Genomic DNA, 27579 nt, shown 5'->3' on the forward strand with positions numbered 1-27579 from the left:
TGGGTGAGGTGACATGTTACAATAGTTTTGGATGAGGTGAAAATAAACTTTTAACACAAGACAGGACACGAAACAATGGGTATTAAAGGTAGGTAACTGCAGAAGGCCTATTTTTATTGGTCCATATTTCTTGATACTTCTATATTGGAGCGGAGTCTTGAAGTAGGTAGAATATAGTTGTGCATTAATTGGCTGTTGATTCCTGGTGTTGACTTCTTGATGTGTACACATCATACATACACAGGACCCTTTCCTCCGTTTTATGAGCTGTGGAAAGAAGTTCCTGTAAAATAGTCTAATAGGGGGTATAGGTGTTGTGTTAGTTGTCTCTTCATTGTTTTGTGTTCTGTCTTGTGTTGAAAGTTTGTTTTCACCTCATCCAAAACTGTTGTAACATATCACCTCACCCAAATGCAGGTGTAAAATGAAGGCTGTTTAAACTCTGTTTAGTAGGTTACAGTTGTGTGTGTGTAAACTAAAGTCTTTGAAAATGTAATAAGTTATTACGAAACACGTTCAAGTGTCGCGTCTGACTAGAAATAAAAATGAATTTTGGAGAATTGTTTTTTCAATTACCATCAACTGTGAAAAGAAACATAAGAAATATTGAGAAAATTCGTGTTAGAATTATTAATCTTACTTTTCTGTCATATTTAATAATACACACACATACACACACATATATATATATATATATATATATATATATATATATATATATATATATATATATATCTAGTGTGTGTGTGTACGTATATATATATTATTTATTCTATTTCTAGTACTTTAATTTAATTGAAAACTGTTATTAATTCAGTAAGAATAAGTTATTTTCAAGACGAGGCTCCTTTTTTATATAATATCTGTACATGCAGTAGAACTTTTACAAAGTTTTTTAATAGCCATATTGTCTTCCGTATTTAGCGCCATCTTATGATGATTATTTACGTCCGCTTACGAACTTACTTTCTTCGCAATTGCCACTGAATATGACATGTCTGTTTCTTTAGGACGTGATTGAAGTGTTATCATTGCTATTATTTATTTTTATATGATTGATGTGAATAAACGAATTAAAAATATAACATGGGGAAAGAAAATAACAAGCAATAAATACAAATTTACATGTTATGATTAAGAATAACTCTGGGGAAGAGAGCTCTTGATTGACGGACCACATTCTCAGGTAAGAAGAGAGACTTGAGATCGCTGGCTTGTTTTAGACATTGTCTACACATATAAGTATTTATGGCTTGTATTACATTAAAAAAAGTTTTTTATTTTTTTTATTTCTTAAAGTGCTATGCAAAGAATATGACAATATAGAGAATATAATAATATAAAGTTACATAATATTATATTAATTTATATAAATAATATTTTGGTTTAAGTATGTGTAATGTTGTTTTGTTGTTGCTCCGACAGAGCCGCCGCCAGGGCTGGTGTGGGGCGGCCGGGGGTCGGTGCTGGGGAGCGGGACCAGCGTGGAGAACCAGGGCTCACTCTCCACCACCTGGATGGTGGTGGTGGCCTCCAGGGCCACGGCCCACACCACCATCACCTGCTCCACCACCAACCACTCCATCTCCTCCGGCCTCATGAACACTGTTACCACCACTATCACAGTCAACTGTGAGTTGTGACTCATTGTTTCCAAGTTGCCACTGCTACGGTGTCTTGTGTACGGTAACTGGTGTACGGGTTTGTGTGCGTGTTTGTGTACGGTGACTGTTGTGTACAGTGACTGTGGTGTACGTGTTTGTGTACATTGACTGTGATGTACGTGTTTGTGTACAGTGACTGTGGTGTGTAATGATGGCAGGGTATCAAATACAAGTCCTTGGTGGGATTCATATCAGTGCTACACATACACACTTGCAGCCTACTCCTACACATACACACCTGCAGCCTACTCCTACACATACACTCACATCGTCCTCCTAATAATACGTCGCATTTTGACGTATACTTTACCTATGACCACAACTGTTGTATTAAAAAATGGCAGCAGCTCATAAAATTGACACAATTCCCCTTTTTCTGTTCATGTGCCTTCTGGTAGGTTAGGGTAAGGCACTTTCGTAGGACAGTTTCTTGACGTTGAGAATGCTGGCGAGAACGTGCTGGACTCGTACACATCATGTGCACCTCACACGCGCCAGGTCCTCGGTCAACACATCATAGAACACGAAAGAATGGATATAAATTGGACAAGTCTAGATTTAAGAAAGACCTGGGTAAATACTGGTTCAGTAATAAAGTTAAATAAGTTTATATTTATGAAATACCTGGGTAAATACTGGTTCGGAAACAGGGTTGTCGATTTGTCGGAAAATCCGACACCATTTAATATCATACAGACAGATAATAGCTGTGTTGTATAAACAAGTTAACCCATAGAAAACGTAACTTGTAGTGGAATTACCGTCTATAGAAAACGGGATATCATCACCACATACTATTTTAAATTCTTCACCTATTATGGTGGGAATTATTCTTAAATACATTAGTCTTTAGACTTTACCATCATAAAACATTTCATATAAATTAACTTAATTATCAATATTAAAGTAGAGTAAATGTGACCCTTCTATCACTTTCTGTCATCTGGACAATGTAAGCCAGGCGTCAGGGTGAGGGAGGGGCAGCCATTGTTTGTATTAGACCAGAGGCTCACGGGAGCAAATTCGGCTCCTGTTAATTTTACTTGGACGTAGTGTTATGGAAACCAAAGGTGTACCATTATCAACACGCTGTCAACAAATCAAGTAAATTGTTCTTCCGAAACCCATGTATCTTTCATTTATGGCCATTAATGTCATTATATAGGGTGACCCAGTTAGAGCACATGGTAGCCTCAAACTAAAGGTAATTAAGCCAGGTCTTCATTGTTCCATGAACAGTATTTTCTCTGATATACCTGTTATATATAGGATTCTGGCTTTACAGCTAGCGCCCTTTTGACAGGTCAAGACGAGGAAGCATGCTTTGTGCATCAGTTACCAGGGTGATGGAAGCTACCTCAAAGAGGGAAAATGTGGTGTCTACACCCTAGTTATACCTGGTGGACTAACCTGCTGTACTATAAGATAAGGAACCTCTTCAATGTGTGTAGTTAATACTGTAGTTTGATTGGCTGCATATATATAAATTCATTTAATATAAACCCCTCCTAATGTGTAGAGGATCGATTTGTGAGATTGAGATTATTGCAGAAATACAGTCCACTTATCATTATACAAATTGCTATCGAAGTATACGAATTAACGTAAATATATATTCATATAAATTAAATAAATATAAATCTCACAGGTCGGTTCCCACATTATTTGGACCTTCAGAACCGGAATATTCGGTCCTTTGAACCCACATTTGGTCATCTTAGTACCGGATGAACCAGTTAACCAGTGGATTCATTAAATAACTAGTGCAGTGTGATTTATACAAAGCCAGCAGTCAAAGACGGCAGCGTAGCCTCGAGGGAGCTCAGGAGCCTCCCTCAGCCCAGTTAAGCCTTAGTCAGCGGTTTCATGTACACCCACAGATTTGGTGGCGTGTTATTCTGTGAAATGACAGCGCTAATATAGAAGCCAGCCAAATTAGTGACTGTGTCGCGAGATTGTTCACGGATTTCGTGGTGTTAAATTTTGCGAGAGATTATCTACGAATTTTGTGGAGTTTATTTCGCGAGGTCACTAATAATATTTAATACTTCTTCATAATGTTAGAAGTTTCATAGAGGCTAATTAAGAGGCTATTATCAATAATTGTGTATATTATTTCTCCAAAATAGAGAATTATTTAATATATATTGCACTAGTGATCACAGTATAATATTTACTAATTGCCAACCCACAACAGAGTAGGATATGACTAGTTGAACTATTATTGTTCATCCTAGTCCCATTATTACCATAGTCAGTTGTACTATATTGATCAACCTAACACCATTAATGAATGGTCCAGACCCTATTTTGGGTATAATTTTTATCAACTCGAGTTGAGTTGTATGTATAATAATTTACTTATGATCATTACATCTTTGAGTGATTAATTAGTGTCTCTACCATCCTAGGGTGATATAGAAGAGCTAACCTAAAGGTACTTCCAGTGACACTGGTTTATCACTCAAATCATTAGTGTGTATGATTGTATATATATATAATGTGTATTAATTTTAAGTGCTAACCTCCAGCAGAGGTAGGATTATTGCCTAGTGAGTGCAGAATTTACCCTAGGCTACCATTAGTGTTTGTTCAGTATTATGAGCGACCCAAGTACAAGCCCCACAAGGCTTCACCAACTAGCCAGTATGGATAATGCAGGGAGAATGAAAAGAACCCTTGCAGGTCTGAAAGGCCATTTAACAAGACAGATCAAGAAATGTGAAGATTTGTCACAACAATCTCAAGTTGATTATGCTGACCTGGAAAGCTATTATCAAGCAGCTGCAGGTAAATTTGAGCAAATCAAATGCCAAATAGCAACATATGTGGCTGAACTTGCCAACACCAATTTATCAGAAACAGAAATGGACGACATTATGGTTGATCTTGCGAATTATGAAGATCAAACTCAGGCCACGTTACAGCCTTATGTCAAATTAATTGCCCAGAACAAGGCAACAGCAACAACAACAACAGTTGCATCTAATACGAGTCAAGCAGAAGCTCGACTCCCTCCAATTAGTTTACCCACTTTCTCAGGAAAAGATGAGGAAGATTGGGACGAATTTTGGAACAAATTCGTTGACCTTGTAGACTCAAAACAATCTTTACCAAAGAGTAGTAAATTCTCTTATTTGCAAGGCCAATTATCAGGTGAGGCTAAAACAGTAGTATCCCATCTGAGATTAACTAATGACGGCTATGATCTGGCAGTAAAACTCCTCAAGGATAATTATGCTGATCCAGAAGTAAGAACATCACATTTAGTTCGTGAGCTGTTGCATTTACCCCCACCAGAGGCTTCAGCTGATTCACTCCAAGTCTTCAAGCTGGAGATAGAATCAATGATCATTGCCCTCAACCTGACAGCAGATACAAACGGGGCTGAGTGGGTCTTGAAAATAATTGTCCAGGAGAAAATACCTAGGGACATATTGAGACAAATGAGTGCTCATTACAATAAAAGCATCTTATCCATGAATGAAATATCTGAGGGTTTAAAGTCAGTAGTTCATCAATTACGAACACATGACATTAAAACCACCAAGTAAACCCTCAGAAACCAATAATAGTAAACCACAGAGTACCAAAGGTACTCTAAATCAATCTAGACAATATAATTCAACACCAAAGTGGAACAGTAGCAGTGTGGGTGTATATGCAGTGGGACCCTCCAAGCCTATAGTTACTGTGTCACCCAAGAACGTGACACCAAAGGGTACTGGAAGCTATGGAACATGTTTGTTCTGCAATGAGAAACATTCAATGTACCACTGCTCTAATTTTCCTGATAGTGACGCCCGTGTTGAGCGACTCAAAGATTTGCAACATTGCACGAGGTGCCTCAGGAAACATAACATCAAGGACTGTGATACCCAATTACACACCTGTAATAGGTGTAACAAAGGTCAGCACCATGCAGCATTGTGCAGAGACACCAAAACAACGTCTCTAAACCCCAAGGTGGAAGATAGCATTCCCACCACAGTACAGTACTGCAAGGTGCAACAAACAAAGAGTGTCCATTCGGCAAAGTCTAAAGGTAATACGACTTTGCCTACTGCCCAAATTACCATCCTGAATAAGAGGGCCAAGGTCCATACCCGTGGGTTGTTTGACCAAGGATCCCAGAGAACATATGTCACTAAAAAGTTGGCAGATGAACTACAATTAAGGCCTGTAGCCCAGATGTCATTCAATATCTCAGGGTTTGTAACAGATGCAGGACCTCAAGTCTACCAGGTGGTACAACCATCAGTACGTTTAGGCAGGAACGTCTGTCGAGTACAAGCCATTGTGGTGGACAAAATACCAGTAGAACTACAAGTTCAAGGTCTGAGAGCAACAGCCAAATTCCTGAGAAATAGAGGAATAAAATTGTCAGATAATATTAAGTCTGATCACCTCACTGACTTCGGTCTCCTTGTAGGGACAGACTATTGTCATCGATTCATCGGTAGCCCTACTAAATATCAGGGTATAACCATGTTAAACTCTGCAGGAAGTAAATTACTCTCAGGCCCAATATCAAGCCTGAGGAGACCTATGCCTGCAGATAAACAATACCAATAGAAATCTAAATTTGTCAGCTGATTATATTTCTCCAGTAGCATTATACTAAGGAGATTACAGCTGACTATACCAACAGAGGTTGATGTTAGTATCATCATTTAAAGCTGAAGATGAGTTCATGAGGCCTCAGTGGCAAATCAGTGAACAGTAGCCTAAACAGCTACAAGTCACTGCGACCAATGTCACTGAACCCACTGCAGTCTCAGAACCATACTTTACTTTAATGATGAGCTATTCAATCTTCTGAATCAATTAACTAAATTAAACCCCAATAAATCTGATGACTGATTTGATACATTTATTATTTAATCAAGATGTATTCCATGGGCCTCAGTGTTTATATATCAGTGACTAGTTACCTGAACAAACTTCAAGTTATATCTAATGTCACTGATCTCACTGCAGTCCCTGAATCATACTTGACTGTAGTACTTGATCACATTCAGTCTTCTGGGTTAAATAATATGTAATTAGGCTTGAATATTAGCCTTTCAAGACTTGACAGGGAAATGAAATCGCATTAGACTTCTAACCCCTGCAACTCTAGTACAGGACATCCGTCCTGTACAAACAGACGCACAAATGTGTGATTACTAACTACTAACATCAAATTAATCTAATAATTCGAAGGAGGAGTATCGGTGTTCATATGTTCTAATTAGGACTTCGACCCGTGAGCAGCCCCTGGGGAATTATGTCGGAAAATCTGACACCATTTAATATCATACAGACAGATAATAGCTGTGTTGTATAAACAAGTTAACCCATAGAAAACGTAACTTGTAGTGGAATTACCGTCTATAGAAAACGGGATATCATCACCACATACTATTTTAAATTCTTCACCTATTATGGTGGGAATTATTCTTAAATACATTAGTCTTTGGACTTTACATCATAAAATATTTCATATAAATTAACTTAATTATCAATATTAAAGTAGAGTAAATGTGACCCTTCTATCACTTTCTGTCATCTGGACAATGTAAGCCAGGCGTCAGGGTGAGGGAGGGGCGGCTATTGTTTGTATTAGACCAGAGGCTCACGGGAGCAAATTCGGCTCCTGTTAATTTTACTTGGACGTAGTGTTATGGAAACCAAAGGTGTACCATTATCAACACGCTGTCAACAAATCAAGTAAATTGTTCTTCCGAAACCCATGTATCTTTCATTTATGGCCATTAATGTCATTATATAGGGTGACCCAGTTAGAGCACGTGGTAGCCTCAAACTAAAGGTAATTAAGCCAGGTCTTCATTGTTCCATGTACAGTATTTTCTCTGATATACCTGTTATATATAGGATTCTGGCTTTACAGCTAGCGCCCTTTTGACAGGTCAAGACGAGGAAGCATGCTTTGTGCATCAGTTACCAGGGTGATGGAAGCTACCTCAAAGAGGGAAAATGTGGTGTCTACACCCTAGTTATACCTGGTGGACTAACCTGCTGTACTATAAGATATGGAACCTCTTCAATGTGTGTAGTTAATACTGTAGTTTGATTGGCTGCATATATATAAATTCATTTAATATAAACCCCTCCTAATGTGTAGAGGATCGATTTGTGAGATTATGAGATTATTGCAGAAATACAGTCCACTTATCATTATACAAATTGCTATCGAAGTATACGAATTAACGTAAATATATATTCATATAAATTAAATAAATATAAATCTCACAGGTCGGTTCCCACGCGATTTGTGGAACCAATTACTGCATAACATAATTGACGTAGGATCTCTTGATTGTTTCAAGCGTAGGTTAAACAAATATTTAAATGAATTTGTGTGGATATAAATAGGAGCTGCCTAGTGTGGGTCAATAGGCCTTCTGCAGTTTCCTTCATTCTTATGTTCTTATGTTATAATACAGTTTTCATTGTCAGACAATTAGTTGGCAAATATTTCGTCTGTTTTCTCATGTAGCATCCGGTAAACTCTTAAGATAAGGAGGGAGGTGATGCTCACGTCCCCAGCCTCTTGGAGCATTGTACTTCATGTCTTAATAAAATAAAGTACTTAACAAAATAAGAAAATATTGACCCCAAAAATAACGTAAATCAATTAAAGCTTCAAACTTCCTTATTATTCCGAATTTGCTATCCGTTATAGAGAACTATCATAGGAATAATGACAACTAACACAAGCGTGGTATTATTCCTTGGTGAGAATATAGCTTGAATTGTGTTTATGGCGCCGCCCACACACTCAAGGCGCCACCCACGCACTCAAGGCGCCGCCCATTCACTCGAGGCGCCGCCCATTCACTCGAGGCGCCGCCCATTCACTCGAGAACACATAGCCACCCTGCTAAACTCAGCCTCCCTGCTACACTCAGCCTCCCTGCTACACTCAGCCTCCCTGCTACACTAAGCCTCCCTGCTACACTCAGCCACCCTGCTACACTCAGCCACCCTGCTACACTCAGCCTCCCTGCTGCACTCAGCCTCCCTGCTACACTCAGCCTCCCTGCTACACTCAGCCACCCTGCTACACTCAGCCACCCTGCTACACTCAGCCACCCTGCTACACTCAGCCACCCTGCTACACTCAGGCTCCGCTCTATCATTCTTGTCATTTGGAAATCAATATGTGTCATTTATAGGTTTTGTTTACACCCATTTTGAAGGCTCTTTCTGCCTCGTTGTCCAGCATCTGCTGGCTCCCTCCTACTTCCTCCCTCTCGTTGTCCAGCATCTGCTGGCTCCCTCCTACTTCCTCCCTCTCGTTGTCCAGCATCTGCTGGCTCCCTCCTACTTCCTCCCTCTCGTTGTCCAGCATCTGCTGGCTCCCTCCTACTTCCTCCCTCTCGTTGTCCAGCATCTGCTGGCTCCCTCCTACTTCCTCCCTCTCGTTGTCCAGCATCTGCTGGCTCCCTCCTACTTCCTCCCTCTCGTTGTCCATTCGTATTCTTGCTCCAGCCTTCTCCCTTCTCGTTAAACTCATTCCTATTTTTTCCTGCACAATTTTCCCGACCGTCTGTAACAGGATTTACACGCTATTTACAGTAACTGTATTTTCTCAACCTAAATTTATTTTTGTTAGAATCCTGGGATTATGGACTTAAATTTTTTCTTCTCAATTCTTATTCCTTTAAAAAAATCCGGCTTTCAGAGTCCATTTGCTGTCATGTTTTCGGTTCGCAGTCGTATTATTGTCTAGGTCGTTTGCTACAGCTTTCTCAGCTATATGCGGGGAAGTTACTCTGGCTACTCCAACGAGGGCAGTGATTTCCCTGTAAACAGGAGAACCGGAGCTGGGCCCCTAGGTAGGGTTGACTGCTGGCGAATTGTTCCTCCACCATTTGCACTGTTCGTTAAACAGTAATTGGTAACCATGAAGCAAGCTGTCTAGCATGCATTGTTCTGGGGGAAAATCTTGTTTGTTAATTAGAACTGTGAGAGATATACCTTACTGCCAGTTAACACCAGTCTGAAGAGTCCTACTCCTTTAACATGAAATTTCTTGACTGAATACACTTATGAATGGAACTTGAGGCGCCTATTAAGGAAACTTGAAGCTCTCATTAAGGAACTTGGTGGCCTGACGGCTGAGTGCAGAGCGTTTGGTATTCGTAGTCCTAAGGTTCCGGGTTCGATCCCAGGCAGAGGAGGAAGCAAATGGGCAGAGTGTCCTTCATTCTGATGCCCCTGCTCACCTAGCAGTAAATAGGTACCTAGGAGTTAGACAGCTGCTACGAGCTGTTTCCTGTGGATGAGTAACAAAGTGGAAGCCTGGTCGAGGACCGGGCCGCGGGGACGCTTGGGCCCAAAATCATATCAAGATTACCTCAAGAAGATAACCAATGACGGACAAAATAGGACCCAATAGATGGAAATTGAATCACGTAAAAGGAAACTTTAAGTACTTCTAAAGGGAACTTGAAGCGTGTGAAAGAAACCGTTGAGACATAGAGTACACTTGAACAATGTTCTATGTGATCTGAATCACCTATGAAAAAAACTAACAGCATTTATACAGTGAATTTTAAGCACGCATGAAGACAACTTTAGAGACGTATATAGTTAATTTGAAGTTATGGTGGAAACCTGAGCACCATGAGGAGAACTTGAAGCGTTTATAAAGGTACATTATAGCATCGATAAAACAAAACGCTTGGCACCTGTGAAGAAAATTTTAAGCCCCGATGAAAGAAGCTTGAAGAACCTGTGAAAGAAACTTAAAGATTCTATTAAGCAACTTTGTTGAGAGGCCTCGACATGTGCTATTTGCACCTTTGGAGAGAGCTAATAGCACCCTCGGAGAGCTAGTAGCATATTTGGAGAGAGCTAATAGCACCCTCGGAGAGAGCTTACAGCACCTTTTGGGGTGCCATCAGCATTAAGTTAATTGTAACTTGCATCCCAAGACGTCAAATACTCATTATTTGACACTATGGTAATGTGCCTTATACACACTATAATAATGTCCCTAATACACACTATAGTAGTGTTCCTTATACACAATACTATAGTATGAATAAGAGACATTACTATATTATGAATAAGAGACATTACTATATTATGAATAAGAAACATTACTATAATGTCTCTTATTCATACTATAGTAATGTCCCTTACACACACTATAGTAATGTCTCTTATCCATACTATAGTGTCCCTTATTGACACTAAAGTAGTGTCCCTTATTCACACTATAGTAGTGTCCCTTATACACACTATAGTAGTGTCCCTTATACACACTATAGTAGTGTCCCTTATACACACTATAGTAGTGTCCCTTATACACACTATAGTAATGTCCTTTTGTGTCACTAGTAGTAAATGTTTCATGTTCACATGATATCACAGTGTTTCATGGTGCATGGTGTCTTATGTACACATGATAGCACAATGTCTCATATACACACATGATAGCAAAATGTGTCATGTACACATGATAGCACAATATCTCATATACGTATGATAGCACAACGTCTCATGAAAACATGATAACACGGTGTCTCATGTACATATGATATTAAAATGTCTCATGTACACATGATAGCACACTTACACACAGAAATCACAATTGCGTGATGCATCAAATGAACAAAGTGGATAACAAAGAATTTGAAGAACCTTATAGGTAAAAAGAGAGCTTGGTACAAAAGGATTAAAAATGGGGAGGTCACTTTAGAACAGGAATTCGTTCAACTGGTTAGAAATGTTAAAAAAGAGATAAGGAAAGCAAAAAGAAACTATGAAGTTCGCATAGCGGGGCAAGCAAAAACAAATCCTAAAGGGTTTTTTCAGTTATATCGTACTAAGACTAGGGAAACGATAGGTCCATTAAAAACTGAGACAGGTCAAATAACAGATAGTGATGAAGAGATAAGTAGTATTTTTAATAAATATTTTGTATCTGTATTTACTAAAGAGGAACTTAACAATATGCCTTCAGCCGAACAAGTCTATGTGGGTGGGGACGAGGACAGGTTGACGAGTTTAGCAGTTACCAGGGAGGATGTTCTTAAACAAATAGTAAAACTCAAACCAAACAAATCCCCAGGGCCGGATGAAGTGTTTGCCAGGGTGCTTAAAGAATGCAAAGAGGAGCTTTGTGACCCACTGTCAACCATATTTAATAAATCAATAGAGTCAGGCAGAGTGCCAAAGTTTTGGAAAGTTGCTAATGTGATACCAGTTTTTAAGAAAGGAGATAGATCACTTGCGTCTAACTATCGACCAATTAGCCTAACGTCTATTGTGGGAAAGTTACTCGAATCTATAATAGCAAATAAAATTCGTCTTCATCTTGAAAAACATAAATTAATAATTGAGTCGCAGCATGGTTTTGTAAATGGCCGTTCATGTTTAACAAATTTGTTATCTTTCTAGCATAGTTGAGGCAGTTGATAGTGGTAAGGATTGTGATGTTGTGTACCTTGACTTTAGCAAAGCTTTTGATACAGTGCCACATGAAAGACTGATTAAAAAGATAGTCTCATGGTAGTGGGGGTGCTATATTAAGCTGGATTAGGGCATGGCTATACCAAAGGAAACAAAGAATTAGTATAAATGGAATCAAGTCAGAGTGGGAAAATGTTGTAAGTGGAGTGCCTCAAGGCTCTGTCCTGGGACCTTTGTTGTTTATAATATATATAAATGATTTGGATTCAGGTTTGAGTAGCAACATTTGCAAATTTGCCGATGATACGAAAATCGGTAGGGAAATTAATTCGGAGGAGGACTCACTATCACTTCAAGTTGATCTAGATTGGGTTTTGAAATGGTCAAAGGATTGGCAGATGCAGTTTAATGCTGATAAATGTAAAGTTCTGAGGCTAGGTAATGATGATAGAGTTACAAGATACGAGCTGGATGGTGTTGAGATTGCGAAGTCAGATTGCGAAAGGGATCTGGGAGTTATGATTAGTAAGAATTTAAAACAAAAGGATCAATGCATAAATGTTCGTAATAAGGCAAATCGGACACTTGGATTTATTAATCGCAGCGTTAGTAACAAGACACCTGGTGTGGTTCTAAAGCTATATCTTGCTCTAGTCAGGCCCCATTTAGATTATGCAGTTCAGTTTTGGTCGCCATATTATAGAATGGATATAAATTCACTTGAACGTGTCCAGCGTAGGATGACTAAGTTAATTCCCCAAATTAGAAATCTTTCATATGAAGAAAGATTAACAAAGCTTAAGTTGCATTCACTGGAAAGGCGAAGAGTTAGGGGTGACATGATAGAGGTTTACAAGTGGGTGTATGGACATAACAAAGGGGATATTAATAGGGTATTAAAAGTATCAACACAAGACAGAACACGAAACAATGGGTATAAGTTGGATAAGTTTAGATTTAGGAAAGACTTGGGTAAATACTGGTTCAGTAACAGGGTTGTTGATTTGTGGAACCAATTACCGCGTAACGTGCTGGAGGTGGGGTCCCTCGATTGTTTCAAGCGCGGGTTGGACAAGTATATGAGTGGGATTGGGTGGTTATAAATAGGAGCTGCCTCGTATGGGCCAATAGACCTTCTGCAGTTGCCTTTGTTCTTATGTTCTTAACAAATCCACAAGGGCCGTGACGAGGATTCGAACCTCCTGAACTGATCTGGGCAGCTTCCCAGATGTTGCCTTACTGCCGACTGTCGTAGCTCAGTCGATTAAGGCAGCGTCTGGGATGCACTCGGACGTAGGTTCGAATCCTAGTCACGGCCCTTGTGGATTTGTTCATGATAGCACAATGTCTCAGGTACACGTGATAGCACGATGTCTCATGTACACAAGATAGCACAGTGTATCATGTACGTATGATAGCACAATGTCTCATGTACACATGGTAGCTCAGTGTATCATGTACGTATGATAGAACAATGTCTCATGTACACATGGTAGCACAGTGTATCATGTACGTATGATAGCACAATATCTCATGTACACATGGTAGCACAGCCTCTCATGTACATATGACAGCACAATATCTCATGAAAACATGATAACACGGTGTCTTATGTACACATGATAGCTCAGTGTCTCATGTACATATGATATTAAAATGTCTCATGTATACATGATAGCACGGTGTCTTATGTACATATGATAGCACAAAGTCTCATGTACACCTGATAGCACAATATCTCATATACACATGATAGCACAGTCTCATGTACATATGATAGCACAATGTCTCATGTACACATGATAGCACAGTGTATCATGTACGTATGATAGCACAATGTCTCATATACATGTAATACGGTATTTCATGTACACATAACATGATAACACAGTGTCTCATGTACACATATCACAATGTCTCATGTGCACAATCCTCGATCGTCTAAGTGGTTAGGAACCATTCCTTCATTTCGTTCTCATATCATTGCGCCATCTCATATCATGTCCTAGAGCTATGAAGTCTTGCTGGCTTTATGCTTTCTCTTCATAATAACCTTACCTGCGGTGCTGGATATGTTGAGATCTTGTGCAACGATTTGTTAAGTGGCTTATATGCTCATAAGGCTGCACATGCAGTCAGCTTACAGGTTAATGCAACCTTCTTTGGTTTATTGAGTGTTATAGTTCAACATTGCAGGCCTTTTCTTCGTTGACTAAGTTAAATAAATGGTAGTTATTGTTATTATAAATCCTGTACCATATTTAGGTTGGAAAATAACCTTAAATTTGACAAGCAGTGTTACCATATGGAGTCAATATATCAAAGTACTTATTTGGAAAAAAAATAATTGATTTTTTCTATACAGAAGTACGGTCTTATGCAATAATATCAGTGGGTATCACTATTTCAGTAAGTATTTTAAAATATAAAAGATGCCAACTTTTATATTTCAACAGTATACAAAGAAAAACAGCCTACCATTTGTATTTCAATGTTATAATCCATAGGAGCCGTGATGAGGGTTCGAACCTATGCGGTGGGTGTTCCCACGCACTCTAGTCAGAGGTAGAACATTCCTGGATGACATAGGGAGGGGGGGTCCGGCTTTAGTGGAAGCCTCAGGAAACCCTTGTGTGTTCAGTAGAACGCCTTATACCATGTCGCAGTCTAGCAGACTAGGGCGTGTACGTGGGAACACCCGCCTCATAGGTTCAAGTCCTCATCACGGCTCTTATGGATTTTCACATTGACACATCACGTTGGTGTTATTACTCTCGGTGTATTCTAATGTTATGCTATTGGCATTGTTCTCTTCATATTATTTATTGACTATGTATTTCTTATAATGTTTCAGAATTCCTTACGTCATTTTCTATTTCCTTGCCCGTTTTCTTTCTCTACCCCTCTCTCTTTCTCTGCCCGTTTTCTTTCTCTACCCCTCTCTCTTTCTCTGCCCGTTTTCTTTCTCTACCCCTCTCTCTTTCTCTGCCCGTTTTCTTTCTCTTATGATGGCATTGAATACGTGTTCAACAGCAGGGTAAACTATAATATTCACCCTTCCCTCTCCGTCTCTCCCCCGTACAGTGCCGCCGCTGGAGGTGAGGCTGGAGGCCCCTGGGGAGTGGGTGAGCGGGGGCCAGCAGACCACCTTCAGGTGTCGTGTGGTGGGAGCGTCCCCAGAGCCCCAGGTACAGTGGTGGCTGGCCGGCCGACAGCTCGCGGCCACCACGCCCCTCGTGAGTATATCATCTCTTCACATCTCTAATTCTTATTGTCTCATGTTGAACTTTGTGTTTATGCTTCCCCTGGTCAGCCCCGTCCTCTCGAGCGTTCACAACGTCACTAAACTGGTGTATTAAATTGCGCGAACCTAACTCAAGACCCACCAATAGAAAACGGGATATCACGTAAATGTTGCGAGCAACTATTATTTTTAGTACATGAGTTATTTGTCTTAGGGGATTTATACATCTAAATGCAGAGGGTCGTGTTGCTGAGGTTGAGCTGCTGTTGCCATGTCCTCGGGAGTGGTCACAGCGGCCAGAAAATAATGACTATATTGTCCGAAACTAACCTGGCCGAGGATCCCCGCATGAAGAATATGGATGTTTTTGACCCATTATAATTTTATAATTGATAATAATTTGTCCGTTTGGGATTTTGGCTTGATGGTACATCAGAATGTGTATCGTCGACCAGGGTGGCCTGGTCGACGACCGGGCCGCGGGGACGCTAAGCCCCGGATGCACCTCAGGATAACCTCAGAATGGCCTATTAAGTTTGCTGTCCATCAAAGTAAATGAATGAAAAAGTGTGTCAAATGTATAAATCGTTTATTGTAGCAGTAAGGAACAAAGACTGAAGTTTTCTGTCTTTTTAATACCGACTTTTCAATCTATTTTCACATCATAAGGAACTGATCAATACAGAAATTATTAAATGTAAAATATTTAAACTTATGTATGTATGAATTATTAATTATTTAAAAGAAATATATGTTATTCAAAATATTATATTAAAACAATATGAAAAGACCGGATTGGCTCAGTAATGGTGCCCCGTTGTCAGGTGAACGAAACTCAAATAGAACAAACTGGACAACAGGGAATGAGTTTACAAGCACGGACAACACCCTCTGAAGCTTACATGCACGGACAACATCCGCTGAAGCTTTACAAGCATGGACAACATCCGGTGAAGCTTAATAAGCATGGACAACCATTGAAACTTTACAAGCACGGACAACACCCTGTGAAGCTTTACAAGCACAGACAACACTCTGTGAAGCTTTACAAGCATGGACAACATCCAGTGAAGCTTTAAAGCACGGACAACACCCGGTTAAGGTTTACAAGAACAGAAAACACCCGGTGAAATTTTACAAGTACGGACAACATAAGCTGAAGCTTTACAAGCACAGACAACACGCAGTGAAGCTTTACAAGCATGTACAACATCCAGGGAAGCTTTACAAGCACGGTTAATAACCGGTGAAGCTTTGCAAGCATGTACAACATTCAGTGAAGCTTTACAAGCACGGACAACCATTGATGAAGGTCTACAAGCACGGACAACACCCTGTGAATCTTTACAAGCATCGACAACATCCCGTGTAGCTTTACAAGCGAAGACAACACCTGGTGAAGCTTTAAAAGCATGGACAACACCCGGTGACTCTTTACAAGCACGGACAACACCCAGTGAAGATTTACAAGCATGGAGAACACCCGGTGAAGCTTTACAAGCATGCACAACATCCTTTGAAGCTTTACAAGCACGGACAATAACCGGTGAAGTTTTTCAAGCATGTACAACATCCAGTGAAGCTTTACAAGCATGGACAATCATTGATGAAGCTTTACAAGCACGGACAACACCCAGTGAAGCTTTACAAGGATGGACAACACCCAGTGAAAATTTACAAGCATGGACGACATCCGGTGAAGCTTTACAAGGATGGACAACACCCAGGGAAAATTTAGATGTACAACACACAGTGAAGACTTATAAGCACGTACAACACCCGGTGAAGCTTTACATGGATGGCCAACACCCGGTGAAAATTTAGAAGAATGGACAACATCCAGTGAAGCTTTATAAGCATCGACAACACCCGGTGAAAGTTTATAAGCCTTGGACAATACCAATTGAAGCTTTACAAGCACAGACAATACCCAGTGAAGCTTTACAAGCATGAAAACATCCGGCGAAGCTTTACAAGCAGATAACACCCTGTGAAGCTTTACAAGCACAGATAACACCCTGAGAAGCTTTAAAAGCACGGATAACTTCCGGTGAAGCTTTACAAGCACGTACAACACCCTGTAAAGCTTTACAATCTTGGACAACACACGGTAAAGCTTTACAAACATGGACAAGACCCGGTGAAGTTACACAAGAATGTACAACACCCGGTGAACCTTTAGAAGCATGGACAACACCCGGTGAAACTTTACAAGCATGGACAACATCCAGTGTAGCTTTAAATGCGTGGACAACATTTGGTGAAGCTTAAGCACGAACAACACCATCTAAAGCTTCACAAATATGGACAACATCCCGTGAAGCATTACATGCTTGGACAACACCCGGTGAAGCTTTCCAAGCATCGAAAACACCCGGTGAAGCTAAACAAGCACGGACAACACCCTATGAAGCTTTACAAGCACGGAAAACATCCGGTGAAGCTTTGTAAGCATCGACAACTTCCGGTGAAATTTTATAAGCACGGACAATACCCATTGAAGCTTTGCAAGCACAGACAATACCCGGTGAATTTTTACAAGCATGAAAACATCCGGCGAAGCTTTACAAGCACAGATAACACCCTGTGAAGCTTAAAAAGCACTGATAACTTCCGGTGAAGCTCTACAAGCACGGACAACACCCTCTGAAGCTTACATGCACGGACAACATCCGCTGAAGCTTTACAAGCATGGACAACATCCGGTGAAGCTTTACAAGTGCGGAAAACGACCGGTGAAGCTTTAGAAGCATGGACAACATTCGGTGAAGTTTAATAAGCATGGACAACCATTGAAACTTTACAAGCACGGACAACACCCTGTGAAGCTTTACAAGCATGGACAACACTCTGTGAAGCTTTACAAGCATGGACAACACTCTGTGAAGCTTTACAAGCATGGACAACAGCTAGTGAACCTTTAAAGCACGGACAACACCCGGTTAAGGTTTACAAGAACAGAAAACACCCGGTGAAATTTTACAAGTACGGACAACATAAGCTGAAGCTTTACAAGCACAGACAACACACAGTGAAGCTTTACAAGCATGTACAACATCCAGGGTAGCTTTACAAGCATGGTTAATAACCGGTGAAGCTTTGCAAGCATGTACAACATTCAGTGAAGCTTTACAAGCACGGACAACCATTGATGAAGGTCTACAAGCACGGACAACACCCTGTGAAGCTTTACAAGCATCGACAACATCCGGTGTAGCTTTACAAGCGAAGACAACACCTGGTGAAGCTTTAAAAGCATGGACAACACCCGGTGACTCTTTACAAGCACGGACAACACCCAGTGAAGATTTACAAGCATGGAGAACACCCGGTGAAGCTTTACAAGCATGCACAACATCCTTTGAAGCTTTACAAGCACGGACAATACCCGGTTAAGTTTTTCAAGCATGTACAACATCCAGTGAAGCTTTACAAGGATGGACAACACCCAGTGAAAATTTACAAGCATGGACGACATCCGGTGAAGCTGTACAAGGATGGACAACACCCAGGGAAAATTTAGAAGTATGTACAAGACACAATGAAGACTTGCAAGCACGTACAACACCCGGTGAAGCTTTACATGGATGGCCAACACCCGGTGAAAATTTAGAAGAATGGACAACATCCAGTGAAGCTTTATAAGCATCGACAACACCCGGTGAAAGTTTATAAGCATTGGACAATACCCATTGAAGCTTTACAAGCATGAAAACATCCGGCGAAGCTTTACAAGCACAGATAACACCCTGTGAAGCTTTACAAGCACAGATAACACCCTGAGAAGCTTTAAAAGCACGGATAACTTCCGGTGAAGCTTTACAAGCACGTACAACACCCTGTAAAACTTTACAATCTTGGACAACACACGGTAAATCTTTACAAACATGGACAAGACCCGGTGAAGTTACACAAGAATGTACAACACCCGGTGAACCTTTAGAAGCATGGACAACACCCGGTGAAACTTTACAAGCATGGACAACATCCAGTGTAGCTTTAAATGCGTGGACAACATTTGGTGAAGCTTAAGCACGAACAACACCATCTAAAGCTTCACAAATATGGACAGAATCCGGTGAAGCATTACATGCTTGGACAACACCCGGTGAAGCTTTCCAAGCATCGAAAACACCCGGTGAAGCTAAACAAGCACGGACAACACCCTATGAAGCTTTACAAGCACGGAAAACATCCGGTGAAGCTTTGTAAGCATCGACAACTTCCGGTGAAATTTTATAAGCACGGACAATACCCATTGAAGCTTTGCAAGCACAGACAATACCCGGTGAATTTTTACAAGCATGAAAACATCCGGCGAAGCTTTACAAGCACAGATAACACCCTGTGAAGCTTAAAAAGCACGGATAACTTCCGGTGAAGCTCTACAAGCACGGACAACACCCTCTGAAGCTTACATGCATGGACAACATCCGCTGAAGCTTTACAAGCATGGACAACATCCGGTGAAGCTTTACAAGTGCGGAAAACGACCGGTGAAGCTTTAGAAGCATGGACAACATTCGGTGAAGCTTAATAAGCATGGACAACCATTGAAACTTTACAAGCACGGACAACACCCTGTGAAGCTTTACAAGCATGGACAATACTCTGTGAAGCTTTACAAGCATGGACAACATCCAGTGAAGCTTTAAAGCACGGACAACACCCGGTTAAGGTTTACAAGAACAGAAAACACCCGGTGAAATTTTACAAGTACGGACAACATAAGCTGAAGCTTTACAAGCACAGACAACATGCAGTGAAGCTTTACAAGCATGTACAACATCCAGGGAAGCTTTACAAGCACGGTTAATAACCGGTGAAGCTTTGCAAGCATGTGCAACATTCAGTGAAGCTTTACAAGCACGGACAACCATTGATGAAGGTCTACAAGCACGGACAACACCCTGTGAAGCTTTACAAGCATCGACAACATCCGGTGTAGCTTTACAAGCGAAGACAACACCTGGTGAAGCTTTAAAAGCATGGACAACACCCGGTGACTTTTTACAAGCACGGACAACACCCAGTGAAGATTTACAAGCATGGAGAACACCCGGTGAAGCTTTACAAGCATGCACAACATCCTTTGAAGCTTTACAAGCACGGACAATAACTGGTGAAGTTTTTCAAGCATGTACAACATCCAGTGAAGCTTTACAAGCACGGACAATCATTGATGAAGCTTTACAAGCACGGACAATCATTGATGAAGCTTTACAAGCACGGACAACACCCAGTGAAGCTTTACAAGGATGGACAACACCCAGTGAAAATTTACAAGCATGGACGACATCCGGTGAAGCTTTACAAGGATGGACAACACCCGGGGAAAATTTAGAAGCATGTACAACACACAGTGAAGACTTACAAGCACAAACAACACCCGGTGAAGCTTAAAAAGCACGGATAAATTCCGGTGAAGCTCTACAAGCATGGACAACAGCCAGTGAAGCTTTACAAGCTTGGACAACCCCCTCTGAAGCTTTTCAAGCACGGACAACATCCAGTGAAGTTTTACAAGCATGGACAACATCCGGAAATGTTTTACAAGACCGGATAATACCCGATAAAGCTTCACAATCACGGACAATACCCGGTGAAGCTTTACAAGAATAACAACATCCGGTGAAGCTTTACAAGCTTGGAAAACACCAGGTGAAGCTTTTCAAGCTTGGAAAACACCAGGTGAAGCTTTTCAAGCTTGGAAAACACCAGGTGAAGCTTTACAAGCACGAAAAACATCCGCAGAAGCTTTTGAAGCGCAAACAACATCTGGTGAAGCGTTACAAGCACGGACAATAACCGGTGAAGCTTTACAAGCATGTATAACACCCTGTGAAACTTTACAAGCACGGACAGCAACCGGTGAGGCTTTACAAGCAAGGACAACACCCGCTGAAGCTTTACAAGCATGGACAACACCTGGTGAAGCTTTACAAGAATCGGTCAATCCCGGTGAAGCTTTACAAGCATGGACAACAATTGAAACTTTACAAGCACGGACAACACCCTGTGAAGCTTTACAAGCATGGACAACACGTTGAAGCTTTACAAGGTTGGACAGCACCCGGTGAAGCTTTACAAGCACGGAGAACATCTAGTGAAGCATTACAAGCACGGACAACATCCGCTGAAGCTTTACAAGCATGGGCAACATCCGGTGAAGCTTCACAAGCACGGACAACACCCGTTGAAGCTTTACGATCATGGACAACACCCTGTGGAGCTTTACAAGCACGGACAACAACCGGTGAAGCTTTACAAACATGGACAACACCTGGTGAAGCTTTACAAGCATGGACAACACCTGGTGAAGCTTTACAAGCATGGACAATACCTAGTGAAGCTTTACAGGAAACGACAGCTCCCGGTGAAGCTTTACAAGCATGAACAACACCCGGTGAAGCTTTACAAGTATGACAACGTCCGGTTAAGCTTTACAAGCTTGGACGACAAAAGGTGAAGCTTTACAAGCACGGACAACACCCGGTGAAGCTTTACAAGCGCGGAAAACACCCGGTAAAGCTTTACAAGCATGGACAATATCTGGTGAAGCTTTACAAGCATGGATAACACGCTCTGCAGCTTTATATGCACGCACAACCTCCCATGAAGTTTTACAAGCTTGGACAACACTATGTGAAGCATTGCAAGCACGGACAACACCCGGTGAAGCTTTATAAGCGCGAAAAACACCCGGTGAAGCTTTACAAGCACGGAAAACACCCGGTGAAGCTTTACAAGCTTGGACAACATCCGGTGAAACTTTACAAGCGTGGAGAACATCAAGAGAAACTTTACAAGGTTGGACAACATCAAGTGAAGCTTTACAAGGTTGGACAACATCCGGTGAAGCTTTACAAGCACGGAAAACATCCGGGGAATCTTTACAAGCACGGAGAACATCTGGTGAAGCTTTACAAGCACGGACATCAACCGATGAAGCTTTACGATCACGGACAACACCCTGTGGAGCTTTACAAGCACGGACAACAACCGGTGAAGCTTTACAAGCACGGACAACACCCACCGAAGCTTTACAATCATGGACAACACCTCGTGAAGCTTTACATCATGGACAACACCCGGTAAAGCTTTACAAGCATGGACAATACCTGGTGAAGCTTTACAAGCATGGATAACACGCTCTGCAGCTTTATATGCACGCACAACATCCCATGAAGCTTTACAAGCTTGGACAACACCACGTGAAGCATTACAAGCACGGACAACACCCGGTGAAGCTTTACAAGCTTGGACAACATCCGGTGAAACTTTACAAGCGTGGAGAACATCAAGTTAAGCTTTACAAGGTTGGACAACATCCGGGGATTCTTTACAAGCACGGAAAACATCTGGTGAAGCTTTTCAAGCACGGACAACACTCTCTGAAGCTTTACAAGCACGGAAAACATCCGGTGAAGATTTACAAGCACGGGCAACACCCAGTGAAGCTCTACAAGCATGTACATCATCCAGGGAGCTTTACAAGCACGGTCATTAACTGGTGAAGCTTTACAAGCATGTACAACATAGTGAAGCTTTACAAGCACGGACAACGATTGATGAAGCTCTACAAGCACGGACAACACCCTGTGAAACTTTACAAGCATCGACAACATCTGGTGTAGCTTTACAAGCTAAGACAACACCTGGTGAAGCTTTAAAAGCATGGAGAACATCAAGAGAAGCTTTACAAGGTTGGACAACATCAAGTGAAGCTTTACAAGGTTGGACAACATCCGGTGAAGCTTTACAAGCACGGACAACATCCGGGGAATCTTTACAAGCACGGAGAACATCTGGTGAAGCTTTACAAACACGGACAACAACCGATGAAGCATTACGATCATAGACAACACCCTGTGGAGCTTTACAAGCATGGACAACAACCGGTGAAGCTTTACAAGCACGGACAACACCCGATGAAGCTTTACAAGCATGGACAACACCTGGTGAAACTTTACAAGCATGGACCACACCTGGTGAAGCTTTACAAGCATGGACAATACCTAGTGAACCTTTACAGGAAACGACAGCTCCCGGTGAATCTTTTCAAGCATGAACAACACCCGGTGAATCTTTTCAAGCATGAACAACACCCGGTGAAGCTTTACAAGTATGACAACGTCCGGTGAAGCTTTACAAGCTTGGACAACACAAGGTGAAGCTTTACAAGCACGGACAACACCCGGTGAAGCTTTACAAGCGCGGAAAACACCCGGTAAAGCTTTACAAGCATGGACAACATCTGGTGAAGCTTTACAAGCATGGATAACACGCTCTGCAGCTTTATATGCACGTAACAAAAACATCCCATGAAGCTTTACAAGCTTGGACAACACCATGTGAAGCATTACAAGCACGGACAACACCCGGTGAAGCTTTACAAGCTTGGACAACATCCGGTGAAACTTTACAAGCGTGGAGAACATCAAGTGAAGCTTTACAAGGTTCGACAACTTCAAGTAAAGCTTTACAAGGTTGGACAACATCCGGGGAATCTTTACAAGCACGGAAAACATCTGGTGAAGCTTTTCAAGCACGGACAACACCCTCTGAAGCTTTACAAGCACGGACAACATCCGCTGAAGCTTTACAAGCATGGACAACATCCGGTGAAGCTTGATATGCATGGACAACACTCTGTGAAGCTTTACAAGCATAGACAAAACTCTGTGAAGCTTTACAAGCATGGATAACATCCAGTGAAGCTTTAAAGCACAGACAACACCCGGTGAAGCTTTACAAGCACGTATAACACCCGGTGAAATTTTAAAAGTACGGACAACATCCGGTGAAGATTTACAAGCACGGGCAACACCCAGTGAAGCTCTACAAGCATGTACATCATCCAGGGAGCTTTACAAGCACGGTCATTAACTGGTGAAGCTTTACAAGCATGTACAACATACAGTGAAGCTTTACAAGCACGGACAACGATTGATGAAGCTCTACAAGCACGGACAACAGCCTGTGAAACTTTACAAGCATCGACAACATCTGGTGTAGCTTTACAAGCTTAGACAACACCTGGTGAAGCTTTAAAAGCATGGACAACACCCGGTGACTCTATACAAGCACATACAACACCCAGTGAAGATTTACAAGCATGGAGAATAGCCGGTGAAGCTTTAAAGCACTGACAACACCCGGTGAAGCTTTACAAGCATGCACAACATCCGTTGAAGCTTTACAAGCACGGACAATAACCGGTGAAGCTTTTCAAGCATGTACAACATCCAATGAAGCTTTACAAGCACAGACAACCATTGATGAAGCTTTACAAGCACGGACAACACCCTGTGAAGCTTTACAAACATGGACAACATCCGGTGTAGCTTTACAAGCTTGGATAACATCCTGTGAAGCTTTACAAGGATTGACTACACCCAGTGAAGCTTTACAAGGATGGACAACACCCAGTGAAAATTTACAAGCATGCACGACATCCGGTGAAGCTTTACAAGCACGGAAAACACCCGGTGAAGCTTTACAAGCTTGGACCTCATGTGGTGAAACTTTACAAGCGTGCACAACATAAAGTGAAGCTTTACAAGGTTGGAGAACATCCGGTGAAGCTTTACTTGCACAGACAACAAATAGTGAAGCTTTACAAGCACGGACAACATCCGGTATATCTTTACAAGCACGGACCACACCCGGTGAAGCTTTACAACCATGGACAGCACCCGGTGAAGCTCTACAAGCTTGGACAAAATCAGGTGAAGCTTTAGAACTATGGGCATCATCAAGTGAAGCTTTACAAGCTTGGACAACGTCAGGTGAAACGTTACACGCTTGACCAGCACCTGGTGAAGCTTTACAAGCATGGACCACACCCCGGTGAATCTTTGCAAGCATGTACAACATGCAGTGAAGCTTTACAAGCAAGATCCAGGCCCGGTGAAGCTTTACAAGCATAGACAACATCCAGTGAAGCTTTACAATCAGGGACATGGCCCGATGAAGCTTTGCAAGCATGGACAAGACCCGGTGAAGCTTTACAAGCATTTACAACACCCAGTGAAGCTTTACAAGCATTTACAACACCCAGTGAAGCTTTACAAGCTTGGAAAAGACCCGGTGAAGCTTCACAGGCATGAACAAGACCCAGTGAAGCTTTACATGCACTTACAACACCCAGTGAAGCTTTACTAGAATGGAACAACATCCGGTTAAGATTTACAAGCATATACAACACCTTGTGAAACTTTACAATCATGTACAACATTAGCTGAAGCTTTGCAAGAACGGACAGCGCCTGGTGAAGCTTTACAAGCATGGACAAGACCCGGTGAAGCTTTACAAGAATGTACAAAACCCGGTGAAGCTTTACAATCTTGGTCAACACACAGTAAAGCTTTACTAACATGGACAAGACCCTGTCAAGCTATTCAAGCATGTACAACACCCGGTGAAGCTTTACAAGCATGGACAACACCCGGTGAAACTTTTCAACCATGGACATCATCCAGTGAAGCTTTAAATGCTCGGACAACACCCGGTGAAGCTTTACAAGCACGGACAACACCCGGAGAAACTTTACAAGCATGGACCACACCCGGTGAAGTTTTAGAAGCATGAACAGCACCCGGTGAAGCTTTACAAGCTTTCACAAAGTCCGCTGAAACTTTACAACTATGAGCATCATAAAGTGAAGCTTTACAAGCTTGGACAACATCCGGTGAAGCTTTACAAGTATTGACAACATCCGGTGAAGCTTTACAAGCTTGGACAGCACCTGGTTAAGCTTTACAAGCATATACAACACCCGGGTAAGCTTTACCAGCATGTACAACATCCAGTGAAGCTTCACAAGCTTGGTCCAGATCCGGTGAAGCTTTACAAGCATGGACAACATCCAGTGAAGCTTTACAAGCAGTGACAACGCCCGGTGAAGCTTTGCAAGCATGGACAAGACCCGGTGAAGATTTACAAGCATTTACAACACCCGGTGAAGATTTACAAGCTTGGACAAGACCCGGTGAAGCTTTACAATCATATACAACACCCGGTGAACCTTTACAAGCATGGGACAACATGCGGTTAAGCTTTACTAGCATGAGACAACGTCCGGTTAAGCTTTAAAAGCAAATACAACACCCGGTGAAGCTGTGCAAGCATTTACAGCATCCAGTGAAGCTTTACAAGCATATACAACACCCGCTTAAGCTTTACAAGCATTTACAACACTTGGTGAAGCTTTACAAGCATTGACAACATCCAGTGAAGCTTTAAATGCACGGACAACATCCGGTGAAGCTTAGCAAGCACGAACAATACACTTTGAAGCTTTACAAACATGGACAACATCCGGTGAAGCTTTACATGCTTGAACAGCACCTGGTGAAGCCTTACAAACATCGACAACACCCTGTGAAGCTTTACAAGCACGGAAAACATCCGGTGAAGTTTTACATGCTTGGACAGAACTCGGTGAAGCTTTACAAGCATCTACAACACCCGGTGAAGCTTTACAAGCACGGACCATACCCAGTGAAGCTTTACAAGCACGGACAATACCAAATAAAGCTTTTCAAGCATGAAAACATCCGGTGAAGCTTTACAAGCACGGATAACCCCATGTGAAGCTTTAAAAGCACGGATAACTTCCGGTGAAGCTTTACCTGCACGGACAACAACTGGTAAAGCTTTACAAGCACGGACAACAACTGGTAAAGCTTTACAAGCACGGACAACACCCAGTGAAGCTTTACAAGCATGGACAACATCCGGTGAAGTTTTACAACCATGGATAACACCCTGTGAACCATTAAAAGCATGTGTAAAATCCGGTGAAGCTTTACAAGCATGGACCAAAACCGGTGAAGCTTTAGAAGCATGGACAACACCCGGTGAAGATTTATAAGTATGGACAATACCCGGTGAAACTTCACAAGCACGGACAATACCCGGTGAAGTTTTACAAGCATAACAATATCCGGTGAAGCTTTACAAGCACGGATAACCCCATGTGAAGCTTTAAAAGCACGGATAACTTCCGGTGAAGCTTTACCTGCACGGACAACAACTGGTAAAGCTTTACAAGCACGGACAACAACTGGTAAAGCTTTACAAGCACGGACAACACCAAGTGAAGCTTTACAAGCTTGGACAACACCAGGTGAAGCTTTACAAGCACGAACAACACCCGGTGAAGCTTTACAAGCATGGACAACATCCGTTGAAGCTTTACAATGATGGACAACACCCGGTGAAAATTTACAAGCATGG

The 27579-nt window shown here is 41.7% G+C and overlaps 1 protein-coding gene across 1 annotated transcript in view; it reads left to right on the forward strand.

Moving 5' to 3' along the window:
- Nucleotides 1-1432: 1432 nt before the first annotated feature.
- LOC123748151 (uncharacterized) overlaps nt 1433-27579 on the forward strand; it is a 486109-nt gene continuing 459962 nt past the window's right edge. Inside the window, exons 1-2 of the mRNA XM_069305699.1 lie at nt 1433-1632; nt 15177-15328. Of these exons, the coding sequence (XP_069161800.1) occupies nt 1518-1632; nt 15177-15328 (267 nt within the window). The 5' untranslated portion in view covers nt 1433-1517. The remainder of the gene's footprint in view (nt 1633-15176; nt 15329-27579) is intronic.

The sequence above is a fragment of the Procambarus clarkii genome, chromosome 56 (genome assembly GCF_040958095.1).
Source record: "Procambarus clarkii isolate CNS0578487 chromosome 56, FALCON_Pclarkii_2.0, whole genome shotgun sequence".
Taxonomy (NCBI): domain Eukaryota; kingdom Metazoa; phylum Arthropoda; class Malacostraca; order Decapoda; family Cambaridae; genus Procambarus; species Procambarus clarkii.